The sequence below is a fragment of the Pinus tabuliformis genome, chromosome 8 (genome assembly GCF_031772625.1).
Source record: "Pinus tabuliformis cultivar Carrire ecotype Pingquan chromosome 8, CPIR1, whole genome shotgun sequence".
NCBI classification, from domain to species: Eukaryota; Viridiplantae; Streptophyta; class Pinopsida; order Pinales; family Pinaceae; genus Pinus; species Pinus tabuliformis.
The window spans coordinates 1042146782-1042157470 of NC_142294.1; the positions used below are offsets into that span (position 1 = coordinate 1042146782).

At 40.2% G+C, this 10689-nt stretch overlaps 1 protein-coding gene across 5 annotated transcripts in view; it reads left to right on the forward strand.

Annotated features, from left to right (window-relative positions):
* LOC149238916 (UDP-Glycosyltransferase superfamily protein) overlaps nt 1-9892 on the forward strand; it is a 184865-nt gene extending 174973 nt beyond the window's left edge. For all 5 annotated transcript variants that reach the window (XM_089373233.1, XM_089373237.1, XM_089373234.1 and 2 more), the window contains exons 8-9: nt 8862-9028; nt 9287-9892. In XM_089373233.1, the coding sequence (XP_089229359.1) occupies nt 8862-9028; nt 9287-9577 (458 nt within the window). In that variant the 3' untranslated portion in view covers nt 9578-9892. The remainder of the gene's footprint in view (nt 1-8861; nt 9029-9286) is intronic.
* The last annotated feature ends 797 nt before the right edge of the window (nt 9893-10689 follow it).

A 10689-nucleotide genomic window follows, 5' to 3' on the forward strand; every position in this document is an offset into this window, starting at 1 on the left:
GAAGTTATTATTGATAGGGAGCTCACTCTCATTACCCTTGGAGGGCTCCCTCATGAATGGCACGTGTTTAACACTACTATTCTTAACAACGACATGATTCCAGGTTTTGAAGAATTGCTGACTAGATGTTCTCAAGAAGAAACAAGGATGATGGAACTAGATATGCCTTCAAATAGGAATGAACCTACTACATTCTCTGCTCATGCTAAAATGAAGAACAATGCAGGTTCAAAGAAGCAATGTCAAGGAAGACTGGGTTTCAAGAATGGAAGGAAGGAAAGATGCTTCATTTGCAACAAGTTTGGCCACTATGCTAGGGAGTGTCCTAATAGAAGTGATACACCTCATGATGATGACAACCACAACAACAACAATTTCAGGGGCAACAACAATCAAAGGAATGGCAGATTCAACAACCGAGGAAAAAGGAATGCTCCCGCTACTCAACATGGAAATGGCTGCCCTCCCAAAAGATCAAGAAACTCCAGGTATGATGAATCTAATGATACTAAGCAATTTTTTGTTTTATCTTATAACTGCCCTATCTACTGCATCTCCTCCGAACACCTTTGGAAATTGGTTGATTGATAGTGGTGCCTCAAGGCACTTCACTGGGTATAAGGAAGCTCTTTCAAATCTGATTGAACATGATACAAATTTGGAAATTATCCTTGGAGACATTGCCACCTATCTCGTGAAGGGATTTGGGAATGTTACTCTTCAATTAAATCAAGGTAACACCATTCATCTACAAGAAGTACTATATCTACCTGATCTAAAGAAGAACCTGATATCTATCTCAACAATAAGGATTCAAGGTGGCATTCATTGATGGAAAGGTACGTGTATGGAATTTTCTTTTCAAAGATGCATTTACACTTGGATTTAGGGTTGATAGCCTATATCAAGTTGGAGGAAGTCCATTGGGAGCTATGTCTTGCGACACATCTCTTCAATCTGAATTATGACAATGGAGGTTTTCCCATCTACATTTTAAGGCTCTACCCGATGTGAGGAAGATGGTGACAGGTATGCCCGAATTCAAAGTAGAACTTGAAGGTGTTTGTTAGGGGTGTGCCGAAGGAAAGCATACAAGGGTACCATTCCCCTCCATTGATAGCAAGACTGCTGACGTATTACAATTGGTTCATTCTGATCTATCTGGTATGATGCATATGAACTCTTTGGGAGGATATTTATATTATGCTATCTTTATGGATGATTTCTCTCGCAAAACTTGGATATATTTCTTGACGAAGAAGGACAAAGTATAAATTGGTTCCATTCTTTCAAAGCTTTGGTTGAAAATCAAACCTGGAAGAAGATCAAAATATTGAGGACCGATAATCGGACCGAATATGAATCAAATGAGTTCAATGACTATTGTAGAGAAGTTAGCATTAAGAGGGAGACTACTACCGCATATACTCCTGAGCAAAATGGTGTTGTTGAAAGGAAGAACCATTCTATCGTAGAAGCCACTCGTGCCATGCTTCATGATCAAAGCCTTCCGAAGTTCTTATGGGCTGAAGCTGCCAACATTGCCGTGTACATTCAAAATAGATGCCCTCATCAAACATTGGACTCCAAATCTCCTGAAGAAGTTTTCACTGTTAAGAAACTTGATGTATTTCACTTTAGAATTTTTGGTAGCTCTGTATATTTTCGTGTGCCGAAAGAAAAGAGAAGCAAATTGGATGCTTCTGGGAAGAAACGAACATTTGTGGGCTACGTGAAGAGAAGCAAATTGGATGCTTCAAAGAGAAGTGGAGATAAGTCATGATGTCACCTTTGATGAGGATGTTGCCCTTGGGAAGATTAGTAACCTTCCTATTCCAAGGAAGGACAAAGAAGCAGATTCAGGAAAGTAGGGAGAACCGCAGGATGCGTCGATGCCTGATGCTGAAGGACTAATGGATCCCATTGGTCCACCCCCTCATGAGCCCTCCTCCTAAAAAAGGAGACCCTCATGGCGTAAGGAAACTCTTGAAGATGTCGAGAGACATGTTGCACCTAGTGGGACATTTTGTGAAAGTAAGAAGCCGAATAGGTACCAAGGGTACTTAACTTCCATGAGCACCATTGTTCAATCTGAGCCTTGCACATTCAAAGAAGCTGTGAAGCACCAAGTTTGGAAGGATGCTATGAACGAAGAGTATGAGCCGATTATGAAGAATGATGTTTGGGATATAGTCCCTCGACCCAAGGACAAATCTGTTGTCACCTCGAAATGGCTCTACAAGATCAAGCATGGAGCTGATGGAAGTGCTGAAAAGTTCAAGGCTAGATTTGTTTCTCGAGGCTTCTCTCAAAAGGAAGGTGTGGACTATAATGAAATATTTGCACTTGTTGCCTGATATACCACCATCCATTCGATTATAGCCCTTGTTGCTTTGCAAGGATGGAATCTACATCAGATGGTTCAATTAAGGAGGAAGTCTATGTAGAACAACCTGAGGGGTTCGAAGTTCAAAATCGTCAGACATGTGTATGTAGGTTGAAGAAAACCCTCTATGGGTTGAAGCAAGCTCCTCGAGCTTGGTATGAGAGGATCGATAACTATCTGATGAAGCTGGGATTTACGAGAAGTGAAGCTGATACAAACCTTTATTTCAAGGTTGAGAATGATAGACCTCTCATCATGGTACTTTATGTGGACGATCTCTTTTTGACAGGTGCCGACCCTCTTATTCTATAATGTAAAAGGGAGTTGGCTTCCGAATTCGAGATGAAGGACCTAGGATTGATGCATTGCTTCCTGGGGTTGGAGGTCTAGCAAAAGCCAGGTGAGATTTTCCTTTCTCAAGGAAAATACATCGTGAAGCTACTTGAAAGATTTGGGATGGTGGACTGCAAGTCCGTTACTATTCTGATGGAACTTAATTTCAAGAAGTTATGTGGAAGTGATTTTGGGCCCTATTTGGGAAATCCTTCTGAGTATTGCCAACTTGTGGGGGCCCTGATGTTCTTGGTGAACTCTCGTTCGGACATATGTTTTGCAGTGAACACATTGAGTTAGTTTATGATCGAGTCCCATCACATACACTGGATTGCTGCCAAGAATCTCTTGAGATATCTATGGGGCACAATCATGTATGGACTGAGATACACTGTCGGGAATGTGACGCTCCATGGTTATTCTGATGCTGACTTGGTTGGCAGTGTGGTGGATCGTAAGAGCACATCTGGATGTTGCTTCTCTCTAGGTTTTGCTTCGATATCCTAGATGGGCAGGAAGAAACAATTGGTTGCTTTGAGCACCGCTGAGGCTGAATACATTGCTGCTAGTATGGCCTCTTGTGAAGTTGTTTGGTTGAGGAAGCTCTTTAGTGAGCTGTTTGGACATGTGTTGGATACCACCGTGATCTATTGTGACAACCAAGTGGGATTCGTCTTTCTGAGAATCCTGTGTTTCATGACTGCTCCAAGCATATTGATATCTGGTACCACTTTATCCAGGATATGGCACAACGGGGAGCAATAAGGCTCCTTCATATTGGGACTGATGATCAGGTCACAGACATTCCTAAAAGCCCCCGAGGAAGGTCAAATTCTTAACCTTTCGTGAACGACTTGGAGTCGTGGAGAGACCCTCTTATTAGGGTCTTGTATGAGATGGATGTGAGCTTTGGGAGCTCCGGAGGGCTTGGAGTACTTCTTGGAGCTATGAGCGACCATAGGGTGAGTGGTTCACCTTCCCCTAGTGGTGCGTGATGTACAGGGTGAGTGGTTCACCTTCCCCTGTGATACCCCATGTTGAGATATGCATAGGATGAGTGGTTCACCTTCTCCTATGGCATATGAGTAGGATGAGTGGTTCATCTTCTCCTGCCGGTACATCCTATCCATGCAGTCTGGGACTCATGGGAAGTACCTCTCATCTAGCCAATGAGTAGGGAAATGAGGATAGAGACCATAATACTACCGATGGACGCATTGTGTACTATCGTACTCCCTATGCTAGGATGTTTGATATTGATCTGGGATCAATGGAGACTGACTTCGGGTCAGTGGAGAGTAGTATGATACACTCTCGATTATTGGAGACTGACTTCGGGTCAGTGGAGAATGGTATGATACATTCTCGATCATTTCTTCTTCATTATTTCTTCATGGTTCAACAGAGCAGAGCAGGGATGACAGGGATGGTACTGATTGTCAGATGGTTTGGCAGGTGGAGTTCTTCCTAGTTGAGAGGGAGTGTTAAATTTGGCAACTAGGGCCAAACTCCACCTTGGACAACTCATATGATGCAGCTGATATTTTTATTGGATTCCTCTTTCCGAGAGGTGTAGGATTGATCTAAAGATCATCTCATTCTGACATGTACAAATGGAATTATGAATTTATTTTGTTTATGGACAAATTGTCAAGGTTTGCCAACAAACTAATGTAAGCTTAGAAGCCCAACAATGACATCTATTTATCTTCAATGTTGCATATAAATAGGAGTCTCTTTCTCATTTGGATCACTCAACTTCTCACACATCTCTCTCTCCTCACATGATTGGGTATGGATTTTTGGGCAGCCTATCCAAACGTGCGAAGAAGAAGATGGTCATTTTCAGTTTTGGGCCTTGACCTGTTTGACTGCATTTTTGTGAGGGAAAATTTGTTTGGGCAGGCTGCATTTCTGGGCACAGAAATCAAGACAATCCGTACTGTTTGATCAGCATTCACTGTAGAAGGGTTTGACTGCAGCATTGACCTGCTTTGACCAAGTTTGACTGAGTTTTTCAGAACTGTTGTGGGCTGATTCAGATGACTGTTGGAGGTCGAGTTGACTGGGTTTGACCACGCTGATTTGGAGGAAGAATTCTGCCCTGTTTGACCAGTGTTGAATTTCTGGTTAGGGCTTTTTGTGGCTGCTGTTTGTTTGGACAGATTTCACTTAGATTGGGCAAGTGAATATTGCATATTGTACTCTCTCTCTCTGCTGAACTTTTGAAAAATAATAAGAAGAATTGATTAAAGGGTTTCCCCACATTGGGGTTTGTCCCTGGCTGGCGCCATATCTTGTGTCCTTTTGTCTTGACTTGTCTTCCACTGTTTTATTTATGTTCTATCTGCATTTACTGTCATGTTAATGTGATTGCTAATCTGGAAATTGACATTGGGCTAATAAGAAAATTGAAGTAAATTGCTCTTAAGCATAGAACATACCATTGTTATCTAAAATTAACACTTACAGTTCTGTCCACAAGGTTTTCTGCAACAAGGTCTCTAAGAGAGACTAAAAGTGTCCTGCAAATCTGCCTCAGAACATGCACAAGGTGCCACAGAACATATGCCTCAGGAACCTCACACTTCTACCTCAGATCTGTGCCTCAGGGTCTTGGCCCTTTACCTCAGAACTGTGCGTCAGGGTGTCAGGTGCCTCAGAAAATTTGCACTTGTGCCTTAGAAAATTCGCACTTGTGCCTCAGAAAAAGATCATGCAAATTCTGTCCTTGATGGAGACGAATTGCCTCTATTTATAGTGGTTTGTCCATGCGAAGGGGCACGTCTCTTAAGCAGGCCAACTTGTCACTTTGTGGGCTGACATGGTCTTTGTGGAGGTAAAATTGAAATTCAAAAATTTCATTTTCCTGCTCTTTGATGAGCTTTATAATATATTTCTTTTGGATACAAAATAAATCTTTTTCTTGCAAGCATGAAGAACATGCTTCATATAATTTTCTTTTGCAAATACAATTCATTTTTTGATATTATAAATATTATGAAGATCGACCATAGCTACAAATTTCAACACCTGGGAACTTTATGCTCTCAAATTGGCAAGGAGCATGCCTATAATGTTTGGGGTGTGTTCCCATATTTTGGGAACATGCTGCCAAGGGCACTCTTTGAGCACTCCCACTCAGAGCATGGTTCCAGGGTCAGAAGCATATGGTGGGGGGGGATGGTTCCTGCAACACTCACAGAATAGAGACTTATATATTTATGATTACAAAGAAAGAAACTGTAAAGGACCATCAACTAGCCATCTTTAATCTGTTCCATTACAAACCTCCTGACCAGCTCCTATTCTGTAGACTTACATATTACATTCGTCCAATTGTTCATCACAAAATATGACTTTCTTTAACCAGGACAGAGTCCTGTACCATTGCAGAAGTAAATAAAAAGATAGTTATAGTTCTATTGAGTCTCAGAGGAGACCCCATCATAATTCACCTGACCATAAAAACCCTAGATCCTGAAGAATGCCATGTTTGGACAGAGTATCAGATTCACTGTCCCATTCCCTAAAGATGTGTGAAAGTAATTACATCAAACTGAGTAGAATTTTCCAGCAGTTGTAAGGCCATCCCCTGAAGATTCACATTATGTAGCATTTCTTCCTCTAGCGTCAACCTAATAACTAATAGGGAATTAAATTTTTTGAAGGCCCTCTGGACAGAACTAGATCCTGAAGAATGCCATGTTTGGACAGTATCAGATTCAGTGTCCCATTCCCTAAAGATGTGTGAAAGTAATTACGTCAAACTGAGTAGAATTTTCCAGCAGTTGTAAGGCCATCCCCTGAAGATTCACATTATGTAGCATTTCTTCCTCTAGCGTCCACCTAATAACTAATAGGGAATTAAATTTTTTGAAGGCCCTCTGGACAGAACTAACATCATTAAGGATCTGAGAGTCATAAATTCTGCTCTATCCTTGGATCTATTACCCATATTGCCTTAAATCTGAATCTTCAGGGGCTGGCCTTTCATCCACTTAATAACTAACAGGGAATCACCAAATACTTGAAAACTTTGAACTTCTCTGGACAGAGCTAACATTATTAAGGATCCGAGAGCCATAAATTCTGGTCTATTACCGTATCTACTCCCCATATTTGCCTTAAACCTGATAAATTAATTTTCTAAAATATATAGTTGGCCTCCCAATCCACAGATGTTCTCTTGCCCTTGGCAGACATCATCAAAAAATCCCCAAGGAGAAGTTCTGCGAATCACAAGTTTTCCAATGTGCCTTGCCCCTCTGGCTACAGTCTTTTTTCAGATTGCTAAACAGGAGATTACCTTCGCAGTAACTTGAAAGGTAGGTACCTGTCTGTCCTCAAATGATAGTCCATTGCGTGCTGACCAAATGCCCCAAAAATGAGAAAAGGGATCGATCATCAAACCTGAAATGCTTCAACTCCTGTATTTGTAACCAGATATGTAAACAAGAATAAATGTTGTCTCCATTCCACAAATCATCCAGGTGCAACCACTGAGTGATATTTCCCCAGAACTGAACATTGGAAGGACAAAAGAAATGTGTATTAGTTTCATGATTCATCACTATTCCTGCCTTATACACAGGTTTTTGGTTCTTGGGTTTGTCCTTTTTGTAGGAGTTCCCAGGTCAAGACCCGATTATTGAAGGCCAACCATACGTGGACAATAGTGTTATCAGGTATCCTAACTTTCCAGATCTTTAAATACCATCTCTTTTTTTCTTGATGTGCATCAAACCTTGGAGCTATATAGCCTAGCTTGGTTGTATTTTTACCTCCAATCTTGTTAATCGACTGTCCCAATTCATCATCTGACTCTCTTATCCTGACATGTCCTATCTTAACTTTTAAGTTCCTCCAAGTATCTGTCCCAGCTGGTTGCAAAATCAGCTTCAGGAACCGAATTTTGGGAGATTTGCCACCACTGCTGCCATATATCTGTTGTATGTGCATCCACCACCTGATCCACTTGATCTGAAGTAAATATCCCTCTGTCATGAAAGTAATGAATCCTATCTTCAGGAAGAAAAATGTCATACCCCATGATAGCATCAGCACCAACACTGACCTGTTTATCATTCCCGACCCACCAGGCAAGATGCTTACCAATGATTGGAAAAGCCAATACCAGGGCTTTCCAATGATTAGAAATACCCCTAATATGTTTCCTTTCCCTCCTGGTCCAGTCCTACAGTTTTTCTGGGGCAATATACTTTTGTACCACAATTCTTTTCCAGAGGTTCTCCTATTGTATAAGATTCCAAAGGATTTTTGCAGCTAGGGCTGTACGAAAAAGATGTATTGATTTGATTCCCCAGCTTCCGTCTTTTGGCTGTGCTACGGCCTGCCATTTTACAAGATGGCAACTCTTGATTCTGACTTCTCTTTCCATAAAAAGTTGAAAGAAGTCCTCCTGACCCTTTCCAGCACCCCTTTTTTGTATATGAGCCAATAGATGCCAACAACATAATGGCTTCAACTACAGACTTAACCAGGATTAATCTCCCACCTCTGGAGAGCCACTTATCGCACCAGAAATTTATGATTGATTCAGTTTTGCCTATGAGCCACTGCCAATCCTTTTTACAGGATCCATTTGGTGTCAAAAAGTGACCCAGATATTTATTTCCCGAGTCCAAATGCACCAAAGTAAACGGAATTTAGGCTAATTTCTATATCATCACATTTAGGTGGACAATAGAATGGAGGATTGGTTGCACTATTCATAGGTGGTCTTATCATCTTTTACAACATACTCAGTCTAGCTAAGTTTGTAGCATTTTGGGACAAGCGTTTGTTTTCCATACAACCAGGGGATAGAGTTGATGTTTTGATAACGGTCATATTATTATTCATCATACTTGGTGCTTAGAAGTATCTAATGAAGTGACTTGAGTGATTAATTAGCTGAGATACTTTTTATGGTCATGTAATGTTGGTTGTGTAACGTATGTCTCCCCGATGAGTCATGATTATGTCACGTTGATGAATGTATCATATAACTTCTCTCTGCGAGTATCGTGTATAGTTTGCAATGAATATAAAGGCCCTTGAAATATGAATGAAGTAGGATTACTTTTTCTGAACTTTTCTCGAGACTAGAATTTCTGATACCTTTTCTGTTCAAATGCAGGAGGCTTTGACAAACGTCTGAAAGAAAACAGAGAGTATCTCGAAGAATTGAAAGACACAGCATCAAGGGAAGGGGTTTCTGATAAAGTAGTTTTCTTACCTTCATGTTCAACAGCGCAGAGAGATGCCTTACTGTCAGAGTGTCTCTGTGTTGTTTACACTCCTAAGGTGAACATTTCAACCAATGTTACACAGGCTTTTAACTATCTCATATACAGAATATGCATTCTTTTACATGTCCATTGAAGTTGTTTTCACTTGGTTATCTCAACTCGAAAGTTTAAATGCTGACTTCTTTGGGGCATGATATATGTTTTACTATACTTTTCAGTATTCAAATTTTCTCGTAGATTTCATGTCTGCTTTTGTATTGTATTAAAATAAATTAGTCTGTTAAATAGTATGCTTAAGGACTTTTCTTTGCAGGATGAGCACTTCGGCATTGTTCCCCTCGAAGCCATGGCAGCTCAAAAACCAGTTATTGCTTGCAACAGTGGTGGTCCTCTAGAGAGCATTAAACATGATGTCACTGGGTTTGTGTGTGAGCCTACCCCACAAAACTTTTCTTCTGCGATGTTAATGCTTCTTAAAGATCCACAAAAGGCAGAAAATATGGGCAGGGATGCGAGGGAGCATGTTGAGAAAATGTTCTCAAGACACGTGTTGGGAGAAAGTTTAAACAGAATTATTTTTGATGTTGTCGAGACAACTCATTGATTTATTTCCAAATCGCACATAACTGTTCATCTAATTTTTGTTATTTATTGACAAGTAGCTTCATAAAGCGTACTTGCATGTTGCAGAATTTTGTATTTAACAGTCCCTGGTCCCCGGCAATATCTTATCCTGAACCCTTTGGATTAAAGTTGCTGATTATGTATTCTGAATATTTGAAGGTATTGCCCCTTAATTCCTCTGTTCTTCTTCTCTAAGGATAGTGACAATATCAAGTTGGATCAAGAGCTATTGTGAACCCTAAACTCTAATTCAAATTCCTAGCTTCTGCAATCTTAATTGGACTTTTGATATTGACTTACACTGTCCATTGATTAATGCAAGTCAGGAAAAATTTCAGACATTAGATTTCACAACGTATTTATTAGAAATAAGAGCTCACACCTGGAACATATACTGGTATGTCTCAGTAAATAATATTGAGAAGTATATTAAACTGGATAAGTCAATTAATGGTGCAAATTCAGCTGCAAATCAGCACTAATAAACTTTCATAGAGAGCATATTATACTATTTTCATGCAACAACCATCATCGAAAACATGAGTTGCTTGACAAGGGTGTTTCATCAATGTATGATATCAAAGTCAAGTCGAGCAAGAGATTTTCAATGCATTGCTTAGAAATGGCATAGGTGCCAAAAAATTCTTCTAACATAAAGTCAAATAAGGGTATTAAAATGCATGGCAAAATCTTACTATAATTTGTGGAAGATGTAAAAGTGATTGTTTTATGTGAAAACACTGAAGCATCAAACATTCTAAGGCAAACCCCTCTCTTCTTTATGCTGCTTGTGCACATATGTAAGTTTAATTAGTGAAACATGAATCTCCGATCACTCACGATTAATCGCGAGTCAAACTCTGCTCTGTCCTCAAACGATTTGATTCAACTCTGGGTGAGTCAAACTCGCGTTGACCGAATTTGACTCGTGTTCAACACGAGTTTGACTTGCGACTCACCGATTAATTGTGATTTAGGTGATTGAGGGGATTTTCAGCCCTCAACTCGGCGAGCAAGTGTTTTAACTTTAGAGGTTTTTTCATTTTTCGTTGCATGGTTTAGTTAGGTTAAAAATTAAACGCCGGTCTGTAA